The following is a 26,830-nucleotide window of genomic DNA, read 5'->3' as shown; positions in this document are numbered from 1 at the left end:
GCTGCTTATGGAGGCTTTATTTCACTCAAACTGGAGCATTAAAATAACAGACTCACAAAGTTTATTGCTGTGTGGTCTATAACTGAAGCTATCATCCAAAGAAACTTTAACACAAAGAACTGCCATTTCCACAGCATAGATCAAGAAACTAGGTTTTAATTTGGCCCTGTATACTAATGATTGAAACGTTTCTGAATTTTTTGCACTTTGTATGCCACATCAGTGATATTAGGCTCAAAAGGTTTGCAAGCAGGAAGAATAATGCCTTGCATTTAGCCTTAGTATACTGTTCTAGAAATTATAAAATTAGCCTATATGGGTAACTGGATGCTGATTTTCATATAATACAGAGGAAACACCACTCACAGGTAATTGCTTTAGAAGGAAAACCTTAAAGCGCACGGGCAAGGTCACTTGAGAAGAAAGCCATCCCTCAAGGGGTCGTCGTCTTCCACTGTCAGGCTTGCTGTCCCCGTGTAATGGGCTTGTCCTGCAACCTCCACTATGACGGCTTTGAAGTCCCCGCACTTCCCTTCCTGAAAAAGAAGACAAGAGGAGCAAGCTGGGAAAATACTGCAGCTGTTTGGTGTCCTGAAGGCTGGGCTCTCGGCTCTTACAGCCAGAGAAACCCAAGTGTTGATCCCTCAGGCACAGGAAAGTTTTTAAGGAGGTGACAGGGTCAGATTGTGTTTTAGTTAACTGGGAAGAGGGGGCACATGGGAGAGGGACTAGGAACCCAGAAGCCTGCTAAGCGGGACCTTCCGTATTCAGAAACAAATCCTGAAAAACAGCTGCGTTAGGGTAGATGGCTTCCTACGTTAAAGGACTCTCCATGAGTACGTTCATCCACTAACATAGATTCATCATTCTATAACAGGTTTCATTTGCTGCACAGCAGATTCACTGTTAGCACATTTGCATTTGACTTCATTACAAAGATTCTATTTTCACAATTCGCATCTTTTCTGTGCTACTCTTTGAATTACAATACTTCCATAGAATAAGTCAAAAACCAAAAAGGCTCAACTCGAATGCAGTACTTCTTAAATCTTCTGGCCTCAAGAGCCCTTTACACCTTAATATTTGAGGACCTCCACAAGCTCTTCTTTATGCATGGAATACTCTCAGTACTTACTGGGAATTAAAGGTATTTGTTCACTGCTTCATTTGAAGACAAACTGATTACAAAGCAATGAATGCACAGAAGCGAATACGCACTTTTTGTAAATAACTGTTGCCAAAAAGTTTTAAACGAGAAAAGTGGCCCACTCCTGTCTGTCTCAATAGGAACAGCTGGATTCTCACCTGCTTCTGTATTTAGTCATTCACGTTTGGGCTATCACTCAGAGTGTAGCCTGCCTGCTTCTGAGAGAGCGAGGGCAATGCTAGCCATGTCTTAGTATATCATGATGAACATAGTTTTGACTCATAGAAAGCACAGTGGGTCAAACCCGAGGTGCCAACACTACACTTTGAGAATTGATGGTTGGACAGAAGTTTTTACAGGCTGGCTTTCAAGTCCAGGAACTCATCCAGCACCCAGCTCCACCCCTTCTGTCTCCCAACAAGAAGGCAGAGTTATACTAACCCTCACAGCACGCCCCGTGAACACAGAGCCAGTTGCGCTGCTTTGGAAGGTTCTGGTCTGGTCCAGCTGCAGAAGGCCCTTATGATACTGCAGAGCAATTCGGGCTGTCACTCCCGAGCCCGTGGGGCTTCTGTCGACCTGTTTCAGAACCATAACAACAGGAGTTGAGTGTTCTCTACCCAGCGGTTCTAGGGTTCAAGTCTAACAGTTGAAGCCCTGGTACCCACCTGTTCATCTGCAAACACGCAGATGTTGGTGGTGGGCTCCTCGCTGTATGCATCTTTTCCATCTGTTAAAATAGTTCCATACAGAAAACCAAGGTCTTCACTCTCAGGATGCTTGATTTTAAACTGCAATAAAATGACCATATGTGAAATGTTTGATTCAAATTTTGCCTTTGAAATAATGTCAATGACAGACTTAATTTTCTCAATATGTATCATTTTTGAGAATCACCTAAATAAATGCTTGATATTACGTTACTCTCCAGACACAAGCAGTTTTATTTGCAGTTACGATTCTCATGTTGAGTTCCTGCTGAGGAAACTCTTCTGTATCTAACCTCAACTAAATGGGCAGTACCTATTTTATATGCATGCCCAGCACGCACCCTCTGTGGAGAGCTTAATTCATGATGGGTGGTCCACAGGCTGGCTATGCCTGAGTTAAAACCATGCCATGGAAGGGGAGAATGTGGGAAAATCTGACAGAGTAAATTTTTTTTAAAGGATAGTTAAAAGAATCCAGAGGCTACTTGTAAGTAAGAAACAATTGGAGTTAGAGGGAAAAACAGAACAGAACACAATTAGTTCCAGGGGATCTGATGCCCTTTTCTGGCTTCTTGAGTACCTGGGTTCGTTGTAAACCAGCTAGTGTTCTTAACGCCTCAGCCATCTCTCCAGCCCAGTGCTACATATTTTCGTTTTTCTACCTTTTATATTTTTTCAAACTAAAGCTTTGTTAAGTGATGGAGGAAGGTCATTGGTTAAGTAATAAAGAAACTGCTTGACCTCATAGGTTAAAACATAGGTGGGAGGAGTAACCAGAACAGAATGCTGGGAGGAAGAGGAAGTGAGCTCAGAGGCCATGCTCCCCTCTCCCGGGCAGACACGATGAACCAAGCCGCCAGGTCAGATATGCTGAATCTTTCCCGGTAAGACCGGTGCTACACAGTTTATTAGAGATGGGTTGATTGGGATATCAGAATTAGCCAGTAAGGGCTAGAGCTAGTGGGCCAAGCAGTGTTTAAATGAATATGGTTTGTATGTTGTTATTTCTGGTGTAAAGCTAGCTGTGCGGGAGCTGGGTGGGACGAAAAGCGGGCCCACAGCTCCTACATCAGTTAAGTGGGCCCATAACATGTCAATACAAGCATATTAGATACCATCATGCTACTTATTCTGACCACTAATTAGACTGGCATGTAATTTCAAATATTGTAATGTTCTTTCATCTATGAGTCCTGACTCAAGGCTGATTGGCAGAATCATGCTAGAAATGAAAGAATATACTCTTGAGTTGTTTACCACCTACACTGACGTGATTTTAGAGTAGGAAACTGAAATCCCCAGCGGTCAGGTCACGAGTGCTCCCAGTGTCAAAGCTAGGATTCACAAGGGTCACGCGAGGGCCCTCTCGTCTGACCACAGACGCAGGTGCATACTTTCCTTATGGATGTGATCATTGTATTTATCTAAGCACTGAGGGAGCCTTTGTCATCAAGGTAGCACGGGGACTCACCTGAGCTTTCACCGCTTCTGTCACCGTGCTTGCTGCCTCCACAAGGTCCCTCGTCTTTGCAGAACACACGTCAAGTCCTAATTTTTCTGCACTAACAAATGCATAAAATGCCCCACCGTACGCGATGTCCAGCACCACCTTTCCCCGCCCAGGAACGTCCACTGTGAGATCTGAAAGAGGCGTTTACAGGTATGTTTGTTAGGGGAAAAAAGAATCACAGGAGAAATGCTTACTATAGAAAGAAATGAAACTGAAATCCATTTTCAAAATAAGTGTTGGGCAAATGAGGGCTACGTGCATTTTCTTATTTAAATTGGTTGTTTGCTTCAATTAGAATATTTCTGAAGCTGTGTTGCTCTTTGATTATATGTGCATGTCGTTAACTACTCTGAGGTTCTATTGTAGGGACCTTCAATAGGTTGTCATAGAGGGTGACTAGGAGACGGGAAAACTCTGGGACAGCCACCTGTGAACACCACAAAGAGTACACACTAGTAGAGAAGGCTTCAAATGGGATTTGAACGTTATTCACAGACTGGCCATCTTCAGCTATACTGCCAAAAGGGAAATTTTAGAGAAGATTTCTTTTATCAGCTGGGTGTGATAGCAAGTCCTGTAACCGCAGCACTGGGCTTGCAGGTATGCAGCACCATGCCTGGCTGCCTGCCACTTTTCTTCTTAAATGACTAAATTGCTGGCATTGGGAATTGAGAGACCATGAGCACGTTCCATGTGCCAGACACATTGCCTCCACTACTTCAGCGCTGAGAGACAGGTTCTGCGCTTTAAGACGCTCCCAAAATTCTGAGAAGCCCACTACACAAGTGGCAGAGCTTGGAGTCAAACGCAGAAGCCCCTGACTCTCACATCCCAGCCCGTTCCCCTGAAATATGTAACCTGTATTTAGAACTCCATCCCAAATCTAGCGTCTTTCCTTTGTCTACGCAAGCTCATCACTAGGATTTTACATCGATTTCCCTCGGGTTACACCTGGGGCAAACCTACCAGGAGAGTATCTACCACGTGGGCACCTAAGAGTCAGGGTGAATAAAACAGCCCTTTCTTCCCAAGTTCACTTAGACAAGAAAGACAAAATCTCAAATGCAGCACATGCTGTGAATGAGGTTGGATATACGAGCTTTCCAGAAAATCGAAATGGATCTCTGTGAATTGCAACGATGTTGAGGATGAAAGGATGAACCTGCCAGGCTTGGGTCTGGCTCCTGGTTCTGCTCCTCGGCACAGCTTTGCTGTTCTTGCACAGAAAGAGGAACTTGTACGTCCTCTACCAGAGCTGCTTTGAAAATCTGTGCAGTAATACACAGAGAGTACCCAGCACGGGTTAGTGGCTTTGGTGAACGCTAAGGTGGAAGTCAAAGTTTAATTTCCAATAGGAATGGCATTCTTAAGAGGCTTCAATTGCCAATCAGCACATTCTCCAAATTTCATTTGCTTAGCTATCGTTCAACTCCTATTCATTTACAGCCTACTGTGGTAGAACCCTGGGATAAAGTGAACAAAACAAACGTAACTTATCATATGGGCTGCAGTGAACTCTGTAACCCTCCCCCGTGTGTATGGTTGCACCTTCGTTTCAGAGACGGTGACGTTCCTGAACACGGTCGCTGAGATGGGAAGGGGCAGATAAAGGCTCTCCAACACCATCCTTCTGCCTTTTATGTGCTGCCGGGGATGCAAGGTTCCCTGTTCCTAAGGCTTCAGTGTGAGCACTCAAGCCCACTGACTTCTGTGGCTGTCACACAGGGATGCTGGTGGGAACTCTGGTATCTAAAGGTTTGGCTAGCCCTCCCCTTACCAACCGGGGACTAATATGAACGCTGCTGCCGCCAGCTGTTAGGTCTCACAGAGTGGACTCTCTAAACTGCTGCCTGAATTGCTTAGGGAGAAATTAGGTAGCCAGCTAGTTCAACGGCTGTTTTTCTTTTTTCCTTTTTTTTTTTTTTTTAAAAAAAAAAACAAAAACAAAAACTAAAATCATAAATGGTCTCCCTCAAGTGCCAGCCTGGTTGTGATACTCATTCTCCCCAAAGGCATCGAATTCCACAGAGCCATTCATCCCCACGGGTGTTTGCCTACTGAGGTTACCCTAAGCCTGTTCTGCTACAGTGTCCTTCACACCCGGGCTGATCCGGAGGCTAATTATCCGGGGAGGATCAAGAGCAGCTTTCCTAAGAATGCTTTGCATTGCTCGAAGACTGGGGAGAAAAGCAGTGTTATGTAACCTCATTCCTGGATTGACCAAATTAGCTCCCAGCTCACTTCCAGTCACATATTAGATATATGCACTGAAAACCTCAATCCTGCAAGTGTATCCGACTTTCCACTGTGGCAAAGTTCATGCTAGAGAGCCACACACCCCAGAGACAATAAGAAACAGGTAAGCCGTTAAAAACAACAACTCCATGTTTTCAGTAACTTTCAATTTTCTGTTGGACCACATTCATCGCTATCCTGGGACACAGGGGCCCCACAAGTGGCAGGCTGAGGCTCTCTCCAGCAGAGGTTCCCAACTTTCCAGCTGTTGTGACCCTTTAATACAGTTCCTCAAGTTGTGGTGACCCTCAACCATAAAATTATTTCTGTTGCTACTCTGTAACTGTAATGTTGCTACCCTTATGAATCGTGAAGCAAATATCTGTGTGAGGCTCTTAAGAGACCCCTGTGAGAAATGCAAATCAAGACAACTTTAAGGTACCATCTTACACCTGTCAGAATGGCTAAAATAAAAAACACCAATGATAGCCTTTGCTGGAGAGGTTGTGGAGAAAGGGGTACACTCATCCAATGCTGGTGGGAATGCAAACTTGTGCAACCACTTTGGAAAGCAGTGTGGCGGTTTCTCAGGATTCGGGATCAACTTACCCCTGGACCCAGCAATACCACTCTTGGGAATATACCCAAGAGATGCCTTATCATACAACAAAAGTATATGCTCTACTATGTTCATAACAGCATTGTTTGTAATATCCAGAACCTGGAAACAACCTAGATGCCCTTCAATGGAAGAATGGATGAAGAAAGTATGGAATATATACATATTAGAGTACTACTCAGCAGTAAAAAACAAGGACTTCTTGAATTTTGCATGCAAATGGATGGAAATAGAAAAAACTATCCTGAGTGAGGTAAGCCAGACCCAAAAAGAGGAACATGGGATGTACTCACTCATATTTGGTTTCTAGCCATAAACAAAGGACATTGAGCCTATAATTAGTGATCCTAGAGAAGCTAAATAAGGAGAACCCAAAGAAAAACATATAGGCATCCCCCTGAATATTAACCTTCATCAGGCGATGAAAGGAGACAGAGACCCACATTGGAGCACAGGACAGAAATCTCAAGGTCCAAATCAGGAGCAGAAGGAGAGAGAGCACGAGCAAGGAACTCAGGAACCCAAGGGGTGCACTCACACACTGAGACAATGGGGATGTTCTATCGGGAACTCACCAAGGCCAGCTGGCCTGGATCTGAAAAAGCCTGGGATAAAACCGGATTTGCTGAACATAGCGGACAATGAGGACTACTGGGAACTCAAGAACAATGGCAATGGGTTTTTGATCCTACTGCATGTACTGGCTTTGTGGGAGCCTAGGCAGTTTGGATGCTCACCTTACTAGACCTGGATGGAGGTGGGTGGTCCTTGGACTTCCCACAGGGCAGGGAACCCTGATTTGCTCTTTGGGCTGACGAGGGAGGGGGGCTTGATTGGGGAAGGGGGAGGGAAATGGGAGGCGGTGGAGGGGAAGAGACAGAAATCTTTAATAAATAAATAAATTTAAAAAAAGAGACCCCTGTGAAAGGGCCAGGCAACCCCAAGGGGGGCTATGACCCACAGGTTGATAACCATTTGTGCTAGAAGGACAACTGGGATAAAAGATAAAACGCCAGCTGCCAGGTGGTTCAGAAGAGGGTTGTTCCTCTGCAGATGACCTGCTTGCAGAGAGAGCAAAGACCTATTCTCGGGAATACGGAAATCCTCTTCATGTTTCTGTACGTCCAGGAAACAACAAGCCCACTATCTTGAAGTCTCTGTTTCTTGATGAGTATTTTTTCAGATATGTTAAAAAAAATTCTACCAGCATTCAGGAGGCAGAGGCAGGCAGATCTCTCTGCGATGGAGGCCAGGCCCAATATAGAAGTTGTTAATGGAAGTTGCCAGGGTGTCGTTCAAGCCAGGGCTACAGAATGAGATCCTATCTCAAAACAAAACCGTCCACATGATAAAAAGAAAAAAATCCGAAGAATGTTTTATGTGCTCCTTTTTAACCCTAAGAACCTGTGGAAATGAATGAAGGCACAGACTCAGCCAGGGATCTGAGGGGTTGTGAACTTGTGGATTTAGGCAAGAGCAGCAAATATCTGCCCCTGCAAATATAGTTCTTCCCAGTCATTTAGTTCTTCCTCAAAGCCAAAGGGTCTCACCCTGTCGCTCATGCTGGCCTAGAATGACATTCTTCCTGCAGAGGGAAGGCACTTAGCAGCCGGGGAAAGACAGGTCATGTTAAGTAACTTATTAGGAGAAATGTGTTTACCGAGCATATTCTAAGCTAGACTGGAACTCACTGACCTCTGCTCTTAACTTCATTCTACTGTGAAATCTCTACGGATGCCTGCCTGCCTGCCTGCCTGCCTGCCAAGTATGGAGTTGTGTAAAGGAAGCACAGCCTTCTTCACCACTCCACTCAAAGCTCCCCCAGGCTTTGCCTGGATGGTTAGGCAAGATAACTGAATTGCACCAAGACGCTGAGGCGTGTTTGCAGTAACTTGGAATTACCTTTTTATGAATTGCTAAGGCAAGCAGGGTGGGGTTAGTTGCGCAGGTTTATTCAGCAAAGAGCAGTGGTTAGATTCCTCCGGAGTGTGTCCCTGGACACCGGGCCTAGAGGGTCTCACCCTTTACCTGCGGCCAGGACGAAGGCCGGGACGCTGTGGAAGCGCACAGGACCGCAACTGCGGCCACCTTCACATGCCACGAAGGCGGTCACGAGCCCGCACGGGCAGTGGATGTTGACCTGGGCCTCCCGGGCGCCGTCTGGGGGAGCAGGCACCAGTCCGAAGTCAATCGCGAAGCGGCCCAGTGCCAGCACCGCGTGGCCGCACATGGAGCTGTAGCCTTCGTTATGCAGGAACAAGACGCCCAGGTGCGCGTCGGGCAGCTCGCTCGGCACCAGGACCGCCCCGTACATGTCCCGGTGGCCGCGGGGCTCGAACACCAGCCGCCGTCGCACGTAGTCGAGGTGATGACGCATGTAGCGACGCTTGGCCAGCAACGTGGGCCCGGCCACCTCCGGACACCCGGCGTGCACGATGCGCAAGGGCTCGCCGCCCGTGTGCATATCCACTACCGACAGTGGGGGTGTCCTCGGGTCGTGCGGAGGCAGCCGGGCCACTGACAGCGCCGCCTCCATTGTCTGCGTCCGGGGTTGCGGTTCAGCACAGTAGTGCTCTCTCCAAGCTGGGGATAAATGTCAAACGCCACGGGAGAACGCGCAAGGCCGGTGGCAACCGTAGGGCCAGGAGTCGGAGCAGAGACCACCGGGAGACGAGCCTGGAAGCTTAGACTGGGCGTGCCCACCGGGTTCCGAGAGGGACACACGGCGGGGGCGGGGCCTCGGAGACTAGACACGCGGCGGGGGCGGGGCCTAGAAACTAGTTCTCACATGGGGGTGGAGATCCAGAGGCTTGGCCACACCCCGGGGGCGGGGCCTTGGAGCTTTATCACAGGGCGGGGGCGGGGCTACTAAGCCTTATCTAGGAAACGGGGGCGGGACCTCTGGGTCCAGTCTAGGAATCGCTCGAGGCAGTGTAGACTTGACTCGGTTGGAGGCCGGACCTCGGTTCCTGCCCTTGCCCAGACGAGGCCCGGTGAATCTGAACCCGGAAAGGGTGGAGCCTCTGAGCGCAGACCCGGAAGGGACGGAGACGCTTCCGAGCCTAGACTAGGAAACCGGGTTCCTGGGATCGTAGGCCGGATAGTCCACCAAGTGTATTTCAGCCTAGCGGAGACGGCGCTGCTGGGGCGGGACTGGGAACCTAATGTAGCCGGGGCGGAGTTCCACCGCGATCGCCAGGCTAGCGGGAGGCGGAGCGGCGGGGAGCGCTGTGGCCCGGATGTTCGGGTGCTGCGTTCGGACCGGCTGATCCCCGGGCTTCTCTGGAGAACCTAGTGTGGCCAATGGGTAAGTGGTCGCTTAGGCTGCGGGGGGCCGGGGATCTCTGTCTTCGTGCCTGCTGCTTTTCCACCTCATTGCCCCGGGGCTCGCCTCCGGCCGACAGCTCTCGCGGGGCGGGCACCCTTGTCCTTTACTGCCCTGTGCTCCAGCTCTGACTTCTCCCGGAGTTGGGATGGTCTGCTCCGGAATGGTGTGCAGGAGGAAGGGCTGAGGCTTTGTTGTGTTCTTCCTACGTTCTTTCATTCATTCCTTTGTTTCTTGTCCAGGAAAGCGTTCCTAATGGTTGACTGGAGAATTAGAAGTGCGGGTGTTATTGCAGGGCAGGAAAGCAGAAGCAAATTGACACACAACTTACTATTTCAACCTCAAATGTAAATTTTGTTTGTTTGTTTCTTCTTGTTTTTCGAGACAGGGTTTTTCTGCGTAACCCTGGATATTCTGGAACTCGCTGTGTGGATCAGGCTGGCCTCAAACGCAGAGATCCACCTGCCTCTGCCTACCTAGTGCTGGGTTTAAAGGCGTGTGCCACTACACTTGGCATCAAATGTAAATCCATTAGAGTCTTTCACTAGGGCCAGATTTTTGCAGAAAAAAACAAGGTCAACATTTTAGCCATGGTTCACCAATGGCTATGAAACGTAATTGTACAGATTTTTTTTTTTTTTTTAGAAAAATCAGCTTTGCTTTTGTTTGTTGTACTGATTTTCAGGCCTTGGTTTTGGGATCTTTTAGATGCAAAGCCCATCGGTGCCTTAACTTACTTCCCAGAAAACCTGAAACAATTCATTTCATGTATTTAGTTCATTATAATTCAATTGCTGTGACAAAACAAACAAAAAACGTTAAGGGACTGGCTGGAAAGCTGGCTCAGCAGTTAAGAGCACTTGTTGCTCTTTCTGAGGACCAGGCTTTGATTCCCAGTACCTGCACAGCATCTCGGGATCTTCTGTAACTCCAGTTTCTGAGGATCCCATATCCTTTTCTGACCTCCAGGTCTTTTGTCCTCCAGAGACACCAAGCAGGTACATGGCACACAGACATAAATTCAGGCAAAACTCACAACACATAAAAACATAATACTATCATAATAAAAGTCTTTTTTTTAAAAAAAATATTTTAGAATAAAGAAGCATGGGTTAAAAAAGATGTCAAGTACTTGATAAAAGTGAAAATATCAAACGTGAGACATTTTAGACTGTGTTTAAATAATCAAACATGAGGCACTTTAGACTGTGTTTTTCTTTTTGGTTCTCCTTGAAAATGCAAGGACAAAACAATCAAGTCTACAGGAATTTGAAAGGAGAAAGGACCTTATAACCATAATCACATTGTGGACGCATGAAAAGTTTGAGGAAATTATAGTTCAGTGATAATAATAGTGTGTAAACTCACATGTAGGCCACCATTGGTTTGGACTTATTTGTATATGGCAGATTCTTAGAGAAGGCAGCCACACTGTCTCGAGCCTCTGAGGACCTTCAGGGCCCTTGAGCAGATAGTCTACATATGGTTATTGGGCAGTGAGGAGAATCAGGCATCACTGGTTCAAAAGACACCTTCAGTCATTTCTCCCAGGTGAAGTCCAAGGTGATTTGGAGGTCCTCAGGGTTTTGCTTTCGAAAGAGCTGTTTTTAATTTTCTTCGTATCTTTAAGAAATTGCAAGGCAGTGATTCTCAGGTAGTTGGTTAGAAGCTCAGTTCCAGCCTTGGTGAAAATGACCCCTGCCCTCAGCAGAAATGATAAAAGCTAGGATAATGCTTCTATATGGAGGTGAATTGATTTGTTTTAACGACCGACCTACACTCTATTCTAAAATTTTCTCCTTCAAACTTTTGTTACATGTTCTGTTATGAACAAAGAATGTCTCTGTGTGTGTCCAATGCCCCAACTGGACACAATGACAATTAAAAAACATACAGTTTTTAAGTTGTGTGATATGTATGGCACTGGGGTATGCCTGCCAGAGTGCACACACGGAGAATGACAACATTCTGCCGTCCTCTCCTACCCTGGCTCCACAAATCAACCTCCCCAGGTAGTTCAGGCTTATGATCAATGAAATTCCAAAGTCTGGTCTTAGGGACAGCTTCCTGGAGCTGGTGGGAGGGTTCAGGGTTAGGTGCCTGGGGTTAGAACCTGCTGTGCTGGCTGGGGTGGGAGGCTCTGAGTGAACAATAGGATGCCGAGGTAATTTCCTGTAGTGTCACAGCGTGAAAGAACTTAAAAGTAAATGCATCAAGACTTGTCTAGTACATTTTAAAAGTGAGGTTGAGATACTTCTGCCAGTTCAGCGGTTACCAGGTTTTAATTTCTTATAACCACAAAAGATGTTACTCTACTGGCATTTGTTTTTAAAAAGCTGTCGATATTCAACCAGCATGCCTTGGACTCTATTGTGGGAAGACCCTACTATTTAAAAACGGCTCCAGTGAAATCTATGGAGAATGTGGGGTAAGTCCTATGTTAATATTATCTTATTTTAAGGTCTATTTACTTTGGAAACTTTTTGCATGAAGAACTTTTTGTTTTAAATATAGTCACAAATGTATAAGAATGTGGTATTAATAAAAGCCTTGTTTATATCGACATGTTGATAACTGTATTTAAATCTTTCTTGATAGTACAGATATTAAAAAATAGTTTATAATGTCTACTTACTATTTAATGATTTATCAAAGTGTTTTGTATAGTAAATTGATATGACAACCCCAGAAGACTTCTGCAATAACTTTTATATGATGTTACAAGGTTTTTCATTGAGTATTAGCTGTTTTAGCAATTAAGTAGAAGTCTTCACTGAGTGTTTTGCAGGCATCACAGATGACGTGGATTTCTTGAAGTATTTTCTTTAAAAGCTATCCATATATACTAAACTTTAAACTAAAATGGGATTCCCTTATAGAATGATCCCAAAATACTACTTGTGTATAAAGCAATGCGTTAACATATTGTAGGTGTGTCCAAGAGGCCAGAGGACCAATGCGCAGAAGTACTGTCAGCCTTGCACAGAGACCCCCGAGCTTTATGACTGGCTCTATCTTGGATTTATGGCGATGCTTCCTCTGGTCCTACATTGGTTCTTCATTGAATGGTACTCGGGGAAAAAGAGGTGAGCACATTCTGATTGTACCTGGATGGACTAGTGTTGGAGTAAAGATCATGTATTGTGATGCCGAGTGCGCAATCTTCTGCTAACCTATACCCCCAGCCTGACTCTCACTCAGAAGAATAATTACCCTTTACTTGTTTCAAAGGGACAACCCATTTCTTTTTCTGAAATGAGAAAGAAATGGTAGGGCATATCTTAGTAGGTGTTAATGAGACTCTGCTAGCGAATATTATTTCTTAAAGACGATACTGAGTTTCTGTAGGAGTTGGCTAGGATCACAAGCCGTTACTGTTTTAGAACAAATACTTTATAACTTAATTTAATGTTAATGGCCTAGTATAATTATGAGAGCTGACTAGTGCACTGTTAGTGCATTTGTTGAGCAGTGTATTTTATGTTTGGAAGATCAAAGGGAGAGAGAGAAGTAGAGAGGACAGATGGGCACGTGATGACCATATAAATCCATCTTAGGGATGTAGTGAGATTCTCTGTTGCCAACATCTGGAGTCACAAAGAATGGGAAGAGAAATTATGCCTAATAGGACCTAAAAGACTTAAGAAATGCTAAAACAGTTTGGTAGAAAAAAGATGGAGGAATGGCAGTGTGACCTGAAGTGGCCAGTGGGGGTTCTAAAGGAGGGAAGTTAGTGATGAAAGTGGGGGGCAGCATGCAGAGGTTCTTGACAAGCTTCTGCCTGGTTCTTCTACAGGGAATGGGGAGGGGGCTGGGAGCACATTCTTCTTTAGGTGTCAGTTTCTGTCCCTCTACTCTTGTGAGTTTTTCCTGCTGTGGTCTTTTCACTCCCTCCAAACTCTTCGCTGCCTGGCGTTATGGAGGCAGAAGGGAGTGTGGTGTGGTTGAGAAACGAGATCTGAGAGTGGGCTGGATCTGGAGGCCTGGGACAGGGAAGTCTTAGGACAGTTCACAAAACTGGGGCCTAGTTCCAGAGCGGATGATAAAGAGTACATGATTTTTCGCACAGATGACGTATGTCTTGAGGGAGAGGATGGAGCGTGCCCCTATGTGTGCAAAGGAACTTGAAGCAGTCTAGCGTGGCCAAGGAGTCTAAGTTAGGGCTGTGGAAAGGGGCATCCTTCTCTGAAGGGCAGGAGGGATCCTGAAGTACTACAGTCTCCCATCAGGTGTAGCGACACAGATCAGTAAATCCTCCCCTGCGACTGTGCGTGCATCCAAGAGCACACACACCGACAGCTGCAAGGTACACAGAGAAAAAGACCTGTGGACCACCATCGTGTATGTGCTCCTTCGTGGGCCGAAATACTACCAGTGCATGAGTTTCAGAATTCACCTTTATTTTTGTAGATCATGTGGCTGACTATAGATGGACTGAAACATGATGAAAAGATTCCTGTCATTGGGAATTAGGTGTGGTTTTTACTTTAAAAAATGAATTATATAAAAAGCCTACAAAGACCAGATCATATAGTATGTGCTTGTCTAGACTTGTGCTTTCAGTATTTTTATGTCTGTAAAGTAATCCAGTTCTGCTAATTAGGAGGTCTAGTAACCCTCACGAAATATTTGAAATCTGGAAAATACAAGATATGAAGTGATCTCTGAGGAGTCTTCTCTTTCAACAAGTAAAAAGGGACTAGAGAGATAGCTCAGTGGTTAAGAGCACTTGTTACTCTTGCAGAGGACCCAGACTTGGTATTCAGTGTCCACAGCTCCGGTGGCTTGTAACCATCTATAGCTCCCGTCCCAGGGTATCTGACCCCCTCATCCATAACACCAATACCAGTGGCTCCGACACCCTCTTCTGACGACTACAGGACCAGACACTTACTAATAAGTGCATACATGCATATGCATAGGTTATTTATGAAATTAATCAGCTAGTTAATTAGCTAGGTACTTAACAATTAGATATTAACTGACTAATTAGCTAAATAGTAATTATTCAATTAATTAATAATCTAGTTAATTAGTGTTTTAGACAGGATCTTACTCTGTAGTCCAGGACAATGTGTAACTTACTCTGTAGCCCAGGCTGGTCTCAAATTTGTGATACTCCCAAGTGCTGAGATTGCAGCCATGAGCCATTGCCCCCTGCTAGACTAGAAATACACTGCTTGCCTCCGTGGAAACTGGAAGTGGCGCATCGTGATGCAGACCTGGTGGCTGCTGAGCTTGCCCTCTGCTTCATAGATGGCAACTTCTTTCTGTGTCCTCACATGGTAGAAGGGACAGAGAAAGTTCTTCTGACCTCCTCAAAAAAAAATTCTAATCTCTTTCCTGAGGATTCCACAACCCTGACCTACCGACACTATCACACAGAGAGTGTATTTCAGCGTAAGAATTTTAGAGTGGACAGACCTTCAGACCATAACAACAGGTTGTCTGAGGTATTGGTATGTGTGGCTTGTCTGATCTTTGGAGAGTGTAGCTTCCAGATCGTAGCTGAGACATTTAGACCCCGAATCCTGAGCTGTGCGCCCGCTCGACTGAAGCCTGACTGTGCTGGGCTTGTGCCCCTGTCTCTCCAGCTCCAGTGCTCTTTTCCAGCACATCACTGCACTGTTTGAGTGCAGTGTGGCAGCCATCATCACCTTGCTCGTGAGTGACCCAGTGGGCGTCCTTTACATCCGTTCCTGCCGAGTACTGATGCTGTCCGATTGGTACACAATGCTCTACAACCCGAGTCCAGATTACGTGACCACAGTGCACTGCACCCACGAAGCAGTCTACCCGCTGTGAGTATTTCTCCCAAGACCACTGAGAAAGAACTTTTATAGATTCCATTGATTGCGACAGATAGATCATTGTAAGCTTCTGGGTATGGGAAGAGATAATAGAAATTGTTTTCTTCTCTGAAGGCATACAGCGAATAATAGGAGCAAACATTATTTCTGTTTTTAAAACATAGTCTCACTATATGGACTAGACTGTCCTCAATCTCATTATCCTGCTTCAGCCTCTTGAGGACTGGGATTCCAGATACGTACTGCCATGCTCAGAGAGAGAGAGAGACAGAGAAAGTTTGACAATAAGCCCAACACCTAAATTGTATTGTCAGCCCAGAACATCTTAGTGAGAGAAGGGGAAGTGTTTGGACATAAAAAAACAATACATGCACACATAGAATTCTAGGAATATGTTTTCTATGTTTCATAGAGGTTTGTTTTGTGCTGATAAAGTTAATTGCACGTTCCAGAATCCTCTCTAGGTGATTTAAGCTGTCACTGCTTTCTCTTGTCTTGTTGTTTTTGTTAGTACTTAAATGAGATGAAGTGTTAATACACACACCAGGACACGTGCATACATAACAGTAATGAACTTTAGTAAAGATTTACCTTTATGTGTATTTTTGTGTGTGTGGATGCATGCCATGTGTGTGGTGCCATCAAGCTAGAGATGAGGTTACATTTGGTAGTAAGCTTCCGGACATGGGTGCTAGAACCGAACTTGGATCTTCTGTAAGAGCTTTCTACCATTTTAACTGCTATCTCTCTATAGTACAGGTAAGTTTTCAAAGTCAAATTCTAATCAAATCCATAGTTCAAACTACTTACCTGAATTATGAAAAGTTATTGTCTTTTTTGTTCATATTAAACTTTCACTATTTATTCTTTTAATTGACATATCCAATCATACTGATTGAGATACCTTATTCACATGCATCTGTAGATGAAAGTTGGTCCCATAGTGGTTCAGTCCCAAATAAACACACAGAGACTTATATTAATTTTAAACTGTTTGGCCTATTGCTCAGGCTTATTACTAACTCTTGCAACTTTAATTGACCTGTAATTCTTATCTGTGTTTAGCCACATGGCTTGGTATCTGTCAGTAAGACATTCTCATCTTGCTTCCTCTGAGTCTGGTGACTGCGTCTCTGCCTTTCCTCTTTCCAGAATTCTCCTAGCCTGGTTGCCCCACATATACTTCCTGCCTGGCTACTGGTTAATTAAAGTTTTATTAAAACAGTACAAGTGACAAATCTTTACAGTGTGTGTACAAGAGGATTATCCCACAGCATGCTGTATGTTGCCTATTTTCATGGCTGTGTGGTGTCAAGTACGAGTTTACCATAAAGTTAACTGCGTTGCTATTGTGGAATATTTTGTTTATTAGTTTTCTTTATTATAACTTATTCAATAAACTCCAATAAACAAAAATAATAAAGTATTTTTTGTTTATTTTTGATTGTTTCTCTGATAAATTTCTACAAGTAAAACTTCTGGGTCTACAAATACAAACATTTTGAGCTGGGAGAGGGCTCAGTGGTGTAAGTGAGTACATGGATTCAGATTCCCGGTACTCATATAGAATGCTGGGTGAGGCAGCCTGAAGTACCACTTCACGTAGGCTGAGACGGAGGCTGCCAGGGGCTCCGTAACCATCCATTGTAGCCAGTCTCAACAATTACAGTGAACAAAAGACACCCACATAACCCTCTGGCCTCTACTGATACCTGCGTGGGTGCACATGTCTGCATACAGACGTGTATAATGCCTCCCCAAATAAGTAAAATGCTCTAAAATATATAAACATTTTTAAAGTTATTATTTAAGATGTATTACCTTATTTTATGTGTATAGGCATTTGGCTTGCATATATGTCTGTATCATATGTGTGCAGTGCCTGCTAAGGCTGGGAAAGGGTGTCAGAGTACAGAGGATTGTGAGCTGCCTTAGGGGTGCTGGGAAATGAACCCAGGTTCTCTGCAAAATCAGCAAATACTCTTAAATGCTGAGCCATCTCTCCAACACCATTTTTAGGATTATTGAGGTATTTTCAAATAAATAAAAAAACCATGTATGTGTTTGCTTGTGCCCCCTTTCGCCAGTCTCAGTATCTTAATGGGTAGACTTACAGTGTTTTTAAGCCTTCTTTTAAGAACTTTGATCTAAGAACGTCAAGGGTAGAAGTATATTGGACAGATCTTGAGACATCCCTCATTTTGCAGGTACACCATCGTGTTTGTTTATTACGCATTCTGCTTGATGCTGATGATGCTCCTCCGGCCTCTGCTGGTGAAGAAGATCGCCTGCGGACTAGGGAAGTCGGAGCGGTTCAAAAGCGTTTATGCTGCTCTTTACTTCTTCCCCATTTTGACCGTGCTGCAGGCCGTGGGTGGAGGCCTCTTGTGTAAGTTTGATGAGTGAAAAATCAGTCTTCTCCTAACTAAAGTTCACAGGTTTTCTCTAAAGTCATCCTTTAACCTTTGAAGGCAAACCTTACTGTAGATTTTTGCTGAAACGTGGTGTTATTAAAAACAGAGTGGACTAGAGTTTCTCAACAGAATGAGGCTGAAGGTTGTAACTAAACTGTAAGATTTAAAAATTCTAGGATGAAAGTTTAAAAAGTAGCTTTTTATATACAGTAGATGAAATTTTATGTTGGCAAGAAGTATTATGTACTGTTGTCTTAGATTTTTAATTTCCTTTATAAAAATATTTCCTATAAAGTTAAAAGGAAGTCTGTGTGTTAAACATTCATTTAGCAACTCTTGAGGTTGGACTGTATCTCAGAAGGACAAGAGGTAAGGTGACTTACATAGTACTAGGAGGTAGAGCAGATACTTTCTAGATAGCCAAAGAAACACTGGCAGGGGTGGGGGGCAGAGTGGGTACCTTTGAGTACATTTCCATTTTCCATAAACAGTGCAGGTTTCCTATGTTTTTTCTAAGAAGTCTTCCCAAAAGCCAAGGACAAGCATCTTGGCCCAGAGGCAGGGATAGGGATTCTACAGCTTGATAATGTAATTTGGTCCAAGGTGAAAGTGAAACTGGAAGAGGAAGTTGGTAGCTACAGGCCCTCCTCCCGGTCTAGCTCACAGGTCATCTGTCTCACTTTCAGTGTCCGAAAACACAGGCGCCATCCAGCTCCTAGCGGTCCCTGTTAGTGTGACCCACTTCAGTGGTTGCCTGCTGGGCCAGACAGCTGTTCTCACTCTAGGCTCTGGGATCTAGAGTATTGGGACTTTATTAGTTTTTATTGCTGTGATAAAACACCATGACCGAGGCAACTTACAGAACAGAGTTTATCTGGGCTCAAGGTTCCTGAGGGCTAAGGGTTCATTGAGGCGGGGAATTGTGGCAGCAAGTGGCAGATATGGCAGCAAGAATAGCCGAGAGCTCACTTCTAAAAGTGCCAGCAGGAAGCAGAATGAAGCAGAAATGGCTGGAGTCTTTAAACTTTGAAAAGCCAGCCTCCAGTGGTGTGGCACACTTCCTCCAACAAGGACACGCCCCTTAAGCCTCCCAGGTGGGACCACCAACTGGAACAAGTATTCAGCCATAAACCAGTGGAGTTTGTTCTCACCCAAGCTACCATGGAACCTTACAGGGATTGAGGCAGAAGAGTGACGGCACCAGACTTCCATTTTAGAATCTTCAGGATGTGTGAGGAAGTACACCATGAAAAAGGGGAGGGAGAGACATTGCTTTTCAGGCAAGTAACTACCATCTTGTTTCTTCTGTAATTAATACTTTCTATTACAATAAGGAAATTTTCCTGTAGAATCCTTCCTGCTCCTGATCCTTGGACAAGATTCACTAGAGAAGCCCAATAGACCTTTCCAAGTGGGACAGCAGTAAAGAACTGACAATTGCTGTCGTCAGCCCTCAGCACACTCTGGCCCTGGTGGACTCAGGCGTTGGCGTGATCAAGGCTGAGCTTATTGATAATTTGGGAACCACTGCTAAGTCTGACCAAAATATTCATGGAAGCTATCCATGAAGGAGCAGTTTGGTGTTGGACTTTATTCTGCCTATCTTGGGGCAAGGAAGTGTTTGTGGTCACAAAGCACATTGATGATGGAGCAGCGTGCACGCGAGTTTTGTGCGGGTGGAACCTTCACTGACTGTGTAGACCTGGGTGAACGCACTGAGGACCACAGTGATCCATCCCAAAGAAGACAGATCAACAGAACACTTAGAGGAGGTCGTGAGACAGCGCTCACTGTTAACCAGTTACCCTGTCCTCTATGGGAGGAGGAGGAAGAGAAGGATTGGAGTGATGATGAAGAAGAAGAGAATAGAGAGGAAGACAAAGGTAGTGAAGAGAAGCCTAAGACTGGAGGTCAGGTGAAGATGACGCCACGGTAAGGATAAGAAAAAGAATTGAAGGGAATTAAGGATGCATGCATTCATCAGGAAAAGCGGAGCACAACTGTGCCCATTTAGAACAGAGATTCTGGCGACCCCTCTCGGGGAATGTGGCAGATTCTGTAAGTGCTTTTCCAGTGCCTGGCAAGGCCTCCCAGCAGTCAAGCACGTCTCTGTAGTCAGGATGGCATTCTGCATGTTGCTATTGGTCCCTTGGCAAGCTTTGGACCTCTTTAAGAATGAGAAATGTGGTAACATTGAATTCTGGGTTCACCATGTGCTCATGTGATGATGTGCTGTGATGAGTTGGTGCCCACATAGCTTGGTTACATCTGTGTCATTGTTGGCTGAACATCTTCCAAGATGTTCCAACAGAGCAAAATCTTGAAGATCTCTACAAAAGCAAGTGCCTCGAGCTCATCTGTGAGCTGCCAGAAAACAAAGAACCATCAGTGATTCTGTGAGGCATCCTAAGAGTCTAAAACCTGGAATCCATGAGGAGCCACCACGTGATGCCTCTCTCTAGCTGCTGATCTCTCTGCCACCCATGTCAGCCTGCAGAACACGTCTCTGTCAGCACGCGTCTACAAGAAGGAAACCGAAGTCTGTATACTCCAGTGAGAGCAAAGAGAAGCTGGCCAACTCTGCTCTTGAGAACACAAAATGGATCTTTAAGTGACGCCTCATTGGCCAGTTCTGGAGGCAGCAGCTTGAGGAGATGGGAGGGGGCTGGTCTCCATGACCAAGTAGCATCAGGAGCTACCAGAGGAGAAGGGGAAGGAGGAGGAGGGAGGAAGGCGGAGTTTGAGAACATCTCCACACTCATGGAAGATGTCTTGGGTAAAAAGGTTGAGGAGGTGATTGTCTCTGCCAGACGTTTGTCTTCATCCTGATGTATTAACAGGGACCTTCAGGCCGATGTGGAACAGATCAGGGCCCAGGCACTTTGAGACAGCTCTGTAGTGGGCTGTTTGACAGCCAAAGGGCGCCTGGAGATCAGCCCCAACCACCTTATTGTGTAGACCCCATAGAAGGCTGAGCCTCACAAGGTGATCAAGGATCTGGGGCACTGCCATTAGAACTCTTCTGGCTTCTTGCTTGAGGCTCCCCAGACATTCTCCAGCCAAACCCATCCCCTGATCATGGATGTCTAGTCACTCACAAAGATGCGGTGACAGTGGAGGAGCCCAGTGTTGCTGTTCCTGATAGTGTCCCCTGCTTGAGTATGATAAGGATGCTTCATTTCCCCCTCTATGTAGTTTTCTTACTGCTCCCGCAGAAGTTTTGGGTGGCCCTGGCCCACCCCGCTTCCTCTGCTAATGTCTAGTGTTCTTTTTCTTTTGTCCTTTGTGTCGAAGGCAGGAAAATCACCTTCCTCACCTAAGAGTGGGGTTGGATGTTGTATATTGTTTTTGTTTTGTCCTGAAATTAAAATGTGCAAATTAAATAAAATTAAAAGTAACTAACTTTTGGTGCTGTGTTGAAGCTCTTAGGAGCTGGAAGAAAGAGGGAAGCTATGGAAATAAGGAAATGATTGGGAATGTTAAGGAGATAACCAGATAGTATTGTTCTTAAATCACAGCTATTGTAAATTATTTTATAAAATAGTATGTAAAGTATGACAGATCCATTGGAGGAACATTAGACTGAAAATTTTGCTAACAAGCCTTCACTCTTATTTGGAAGATCAAACAGTTCTTATTTGTTTTGCAGGATTCTGCATTAGTCACAGAGGGTGCATACCAAATTCATGAGCATAGTACATGGGGAAGCTTCTGGTAGCTGGTAGCTTAGCACACTGGGGATCTATGGCCTTAGGGAGGAAAGGGCTGGGAATGCTTAGGAGGTTCTTTAGCCAGTATTTCAGTGTGATCTCCCTCTGACCCACTAGGGAGAACATGGTGATTCCCAGGCCCTAGCCCAGGTCCAGGTGCACAAGATCTCAGGTTGCTTTACATCCTAGCCTGTAAGAACCGCTCTTAAGTCTGTGTCTGGCCCAGTAGTACCCGTCTGTCCCTAGAAGTTTGAATTTTCTTATGAGATCATAATCGCATATAGTTACCATTGTTATTTATGTGTACTTTGAGTGAGGTTTTTTTTGTAGTTGTTGTTGTTTTGTTTTGTAGTGGCTGTTCGAGGGCACAATCCCTAACATAAAAAGTTATAGATGTTATTAACTCAATTCTAAACTAAATTGATAATTGAGGCTTCTGGCCACTACATCCAAAATTACGTTTCTTCTAGATATGCATTGTAGAATAATTGGAAGCTTTGTAAATTGAAGTTATTTTAAAATAATTGTATAGAAATAATTCAGGACATTTTTTTTCTCAATTTGCCTATTTTGTGTTCTTTTAACTTAGACATAGTAGAAAAAGGGAAACATGTTCTATAAGGAAAGTGTTTGCTTAGGATATTATTGCTGTATTGTATTTGAAATAGAAATTAGCAGAATTTTGCTAGGAAGACAACCAAAAGGTGGGATGACAAATAAACTTTTCTAAAGACAATGACAGCTGGTTACTCTTAAGAATAGTCTTCTCAACCAAGCCTTCTTTCTTGGCCCGTGAAGCAGAAAACTTGAGTGTTCTCTCTATTATCTTGTTTGGCACCTAGCTCCTCGTAGCATTCTCTACACAAGGGAGAGAACTTGATTCTTTTCAATTAATCTTTCAGCTGGATCAAATCTCTTAGCTTCTCATAGGTGTGGGATCGATTTACATTTTTAAGAGTTTGAGAAAAACTTAAAAAACAAATTTGTTATACTGTTAAAATTATATGACACTCATATTTTGTTGTTTATGAAATTTTATTGGGACAGAGGCCTAGCTGCCCATTTACGTGTGTCCCATGCTGTTTGCATGAACATTTGTCGAGTCGGGGAGTTGAGATGGAGATTGTGTGGCCTAGAAGGCCAAAAATATTTATAATTCACAAAGAATTGGCTGTCACAGGGTGATAGGACTCAAGTCTCTGAAGTGGCTGAGAAGGAATTCACAAGGGCTGTGTTTTAGCTGCTGGTTTCATTTGTCAGTTTCTAATGCAGTGTCCGGGTTTGTTTTTTTAGATTATGCCTTCCCGTACATTATATTAGTGCTGTCTTTGGTTACTCTGGCCGTGTACATGTCTGCTTCTGAAATAGAGGTAGGAAATTGCTTTTCCGTTGCTACGGTTTTAGGTTTACTTTTTCTTTTGAATAAAAATTGACAATTGAAAGGAACAGTGCATATGATATGGTAAGTACATAGGAGATGGTAAGATACAGCAGTTGATTCATTGGTTCTTGGCTAATTAATGTCACTTGTACCTCTTTCGATAATTTTATGGGTGGTTATGTCGGCGGCATTGTATCTTTTCTTGGAAAATTAGGGAAGTAGTCAGCACTCCTACCAAACAAGATGACGAAAAGTCATCTTACAGGATTTACCCATGTAGCAGAAATGCAGTTACCGATCGACGTATTAAAGTTCACTGATACTGTTTTGAAAGACACACAGAAATACTTCACTACACAGAGAACTGATTCTAAATTACCGTTTACTAGAGATGTCCGTGATTATTCATTACGTACCAGCTGCATCTCCTCTCAGTTTCGCCTTTGGTTTGGATGTTTTTGCCCTACAATATCTGTTTTGTTGATTACATCGGTACTAGCACTTTAGTTCTGATTGGCTCTTTGTGATAAGCCTTTTGTAAATTTTTAATATTTCCGCGAAACACCACTGTAATGAGTGCCTTAGTTACGGTTACTATTGCTGTGATGAAACACCATGACCTGGGCAGCTTGGAGAGGAAAGGATTTATTTGGCTTTTGCTTCCACATCACTGTTTATCATAGAAAGAAATCAGGACAGGAGCTCAAACAGGCAAGAACCTGGTGGCAGAAGCTGATGCAGAGAGGCCATGGAAGGGTGCTAGTTTCTGCCTTGCTCCCCATGCTTGCACAGCCTGCTTTCTTATAGAACTGAGGGCCACCAGCCCAGGCCTGGCACCACCTTCCATGGGCTGGGTTCACCCCTATCAGTTACCAATTAAGAAAATGCCCTACAGCTGGGTCTTACGAAGGCGTCTTCTCAACCGAGGCTCCCTCTTTTCAGATGCTTCTAGCTTGTGTCAAGTTGACATAAAACAAGCCAGAACAAACGAGGAACCTTACTTTTTAAATGTTAAAAGTTTTACATTGTATATATTGTCTTAATTTTGTTATAGTAAATTTAAATTATTTCATTAAAACCTTTTATTTATTTAGTTGTGTGCATGTATGTGTGCTCACAAGCCTAAGTGTACATGTGAGGGGTGGTTCACGTCTCTTCTTTCCTGTGGGTCCTGGGTATCAAACTCAGGTTGTCAGGCTTGGTGGCAACTGCCTTTACCCACTGAGCCATCTTGTTCCTGATTATGTTTTGAATTCAGAATATTTTTGGCCAAAAACAAGTACTTTGATTCATTGATAGGTAGGCACTGTTGTAAAGTAGAACAGCCTACCATCACATTTTTAAATATTTTTTTAAGGACTAAGGTATTATTTGTTTACAGTATGAGCAATAAAAGAGAAACAATCATATATTTGACATTCTAACTAGGACAGACATATTCATAAAACTTTTAATCAAAATGGGCAGTTTTGTGCATCTCTTTTGTAATTTTCTTTCCAATTATGTGGCTTTTAGATTCTGTTTATCTTAAGACAGCACAATCGCACAATTTCCATTAAGTACCTTTACAGGCTGATTGCAAAGCTTTATCTGGAGCAGACCTCCCAAGAATTTAAAGACCCAGTTCATAGACCCTTCATGAAGTGCTGTGAATCTACTGCTCACAGCAGTTAACGTGTGTTTTCTCGAACTTCTTATACTCAAAAGGACACTAGGGAAAACAAGGTAACTCTTTTGAGAGATGGTTGTTGATGCCTCTTTTCCTAATACACTGCTGACAGTGTGAGGTGAGGCCATACCTGGAACTCACAGTGGCCTCAGGTAGGGGCGATAATGGAGGAACTGAAGGGAACGATTTGACGGTGATTGTTCAGCTCACCCGGTTTGTAGATAAGCCTCATTGCTCCTTTGTAATCTCTAATCAGCATTGCAAGTGACTTAATCAGAGAAGATGAGAAATTAATTTTGACTTTTCATCAGCCAGGAAAAGATCAAGGTGTATTTTGGAGTATTTGAATAAAATCTGCATATTTACGGATGAGCAATGCTCTTTGAGATCGGCTGCTTACTCCTTTGGTTCTCTGTCTCCAAGTGTCTGCTCTGAGGATGTTTGCTTCTTCAGTTAGCTCTGTTCTTAGGAACTGAATCCAGAGAAAGACACTCCAGTTCTAGATGAGCCCATGAGCCGTTTAACTGAAAGAAAAAGTTGAAGGGTAGCCCACTGAAAATTCCTTCACTGTGTTTATTAGCACATTTTGATGTTACCTCTATATTGATTTGATCCTTTGAGTTTCTCTACATCCTCACACGGCACTGAATTTGAAAAGAGAATCAGGTGATTAGTGAGTCTTTCTGTTGTCTTGAATGTACTCAGACCGCAGATACTAGAAACATTAGCATCATGAAGGTGAGGTTTATGAAGATGCAGTAGACCTGGACGTAGGGAGCATACACTGTAGACTTCCTCTTCTAGTTCGTGTCTTTCTGAAGAAGCTCATGTTCCCCAAGTGATTAGTGATGTAAATGAGAAAGGACCAAGAGATGTGGCTAAGTGTGGCTCTTGAGGGCCTTTGTGGTGGCTGCACTGGGCAATTGGGGCAGCGCTTGAGGTCTATTTAGCTCAAGCAGTCAGAGTCCTTGGCCATGACTGGGTGAAGACAGTGATCTTGCAGAGTTTTGCTAATCTGTGTTTCTCTTCTTTCTCGTACACGATCACATAGAGCTGCTATGATCTCCTGGTCAGGAAGAAAAGACTCATTGTTCTCTTCAGCCACTGGCTGCTGCACGCCTATGGGATTGTCTCCATCTCCAGAGCCGACAGGCTGGAACATGACCTACCGCTTTTGGCTTTGGTACCGACACCAGCCCTGTTTTACCTGTTCACTGCAAAATTTACCGAACCATCACGGATACTCTCAGAAGGGGCCAATGGACACTGAGTATATAAAGCTAACAAACAAACAAAACAAACAAAACCCCTAAAAAGTATTCTTAATAAAAAAAAAGTAAAGAAGAAATTAAAATGTATTAATAGCATTCTGTCCTACATGGGAACAAGATTGTCTGGACATCTTAATGCTTGTTTTTTACCCTTTGATTTAATGGACCTTGTGATTGGACTCGGAGATCGCACAGCATTATGGTACTGTGCTATCCATACGCTATCTGTCACACTGGAAGCCCGGTCAGCCATGTTTCTGTGCACCTGTGCTATTGGGTGTCTTCCAGCTGTTTGTGAAAACCCAGCATCAAGTATATTCGGAACTCCTTCGCTGCGGCATCCTTACTCCTGCCTGTGAGCTTGGCCTTTGGCTTTCTCCGCTAAGGGATTACAAAGGCAGACGTACTCATGGAGAGTGAGGGCAACTACAGAAGCAAAGCGTGGTTTTTGTCAATATCTATTTATTTTCACCAGTACAGTATTTTGGTAATATTGCAAAAATAAAGCATAATTTATATATGAGCTTTCTGTTCATAGACAGACAGTTTGGTTGTAGACGTGTTCAAATTATTGTTCCTGTAAAGAAGAAAACAATAAAGAGTTTAACTGTAAAATAACTCAGTGTTCTGACAATGGAGTCTTTTTCCAACAGCGATTATGGAAGTAATTAAAAATTTTTAAATATTAAGATTAATGCCTCATTTGTCTGCTGGATAAATATGCATATCCCCCCCCCCATCTTATTTCTTCAAATGCATTTCTGAGTCAGGATCTTATAACCAGAAGAATCTGAGATAGAATGAGCTACAGGAACACCTAGCCGGTTCCCCTGAGATAGAATGAGCTACAGGAACACCTAGCCGGTTCCCCTGAGATAGAATGAGCTACAGGAACACCTAGCCGGTTCCCCTGAGATAGAATGAGCTACAGGAACACCTAGCCGGTTCCCCTGAGATAGAATGAGCTACAGGAACACCTAGCTGGTTCCCCTGAGATAGAATGAGCTACAGGAACACCTAGCCGGTTCC

At 44.0% G+C, this 26,830-nt stretch overlaps 2 protein-coding genes across 4 annotated transcripts; one reads left to right on the top strand and one right to left on the bottom strand.

Moving 5' to 3' along the window:
- On the bottom strand, window positions 1-8,960 carry L3hypdh (trans-L-3-hydroxyproline dehydratase). Its single transcript, XM_075948596.1, has 5 exons — window positions 8,250-8,960; window positions 3,329-3,498; window positions 1,816-1,938; window positions 1,589-1,726; window positions 1-536 (listed from the first exon to the last, which is right to left on the bottom strand). The coding sequence occupies exons 1-5, from the start codon at window positions 8,755-8,757 to the stop codon at window positions 411-413; spliced, it is 1,065 nt and encodes a 354-aa protein (XP_075804711.1). The 5' UTR covers window positions 8,758-8,960; the 3' UTR covers window positions 1-410.
- Jkamp (JNK1/MAPK8 associated membrane protein) lies at window positions 8,611-26,419 on the top strand. Of its 3 annotated transcripts, none has more exons than XM_075948598.1 (7): window positions 8,611-9,528; window positions 11,883-11,974; window positions 12,478-12,632; window positions 15,141-15,347; window positions 17,564-17,745; window positions 22,774-22,850; window positions 25,582-26,419. In XM_075948598.1, the coding sequence occupies exons 1-7, from the start codon at window positions 9,525-9,527 to the stop codon at window positions 25,798-25,800; spliced, it is 936 nt and encodes a 311-aa protein (XP_075804713.1). In that variant the 5' UTR covers window positions 8,611-9,524; the 3' UTR covers window positions 25,801-26,419. The 3 variants fall into 3 exon arrangements, with proteins under 3 accessions (XP_075804713.1, XP_075804714.1, XP_075804715.1); XM_075948599.1 differs by having other exon boundaries at window positions 9,093-9,528; window positions 11,901-11,974; XM_075948600.1 differs by lacking the exon at window positions 11,883-11,974 and having other exon boundaries at window positions 9,392-9,528.
- The last annotated feature ends 411 nt before the right edge of the window (window positions 26,420-26,830 follow it).

Source organism: Microtus pennsylvanicus, chromosome 14 (assembly GCF_037038515.1).
Source record: "Microtus pennsylvanicus isolate mMicPen1 chromosome 14, mMicPen1.hap1, whole genome shotgun sequence".
NCBI lineage: Eukaryota > Metazoa > Chordata > Mammalia > Rodentia > Cricetidae > Microtus > Microtus pennsylvanicus.
The sequence above is the reverse complement of the archived record's forward strand: the minus strand, read 5'-3'. Positions and strand labels throughout refer to the sequence as shown.

Excerpts from the sequence above, each read along its gene's own strand:
- Jkamp (XM_075948598.1), top strand. Across the intron at positions 17,746-22,773 it reads CGTGGGTGGAGGCCTCTTGT|ATTATGCCTTCCCGTACATT; the intron begins GTAAGTTTGATG and ends TTGTTTTTTTAG. Across the intron at positions 22,851-25,581 it reads TGTCTGCTTCTGAAATAGAG|AGCTGCTATGATCTCCTGGT; the intron begins GTAGGAAATTGC and ends ACGATCACATAG.
- L3hypdh (XM_075948596.1), bottom strand. The coding sequence starts at position 8,757 with ATGGAGGCGGCGCTGTCAGTGGCCCGGCTGCCTCCGCACGACCCGAGG. Across the intron at positions 3,499-8,249 it reads GGCCTTCGTCCTGGCCGCAG|ATCTCACAGTGGACGTTCCT; the intron begins GTAAAGGGTGAG and ends CGCCTCTTTCAG. Across the intron at positions 1,727-1,815 it reads GCGTGTTTGCAGATGAACAG|GTCGACAGAAGCCCCACGGG; the intron begins GTGGGTACCAGG and ends GTTCTGAAACAG.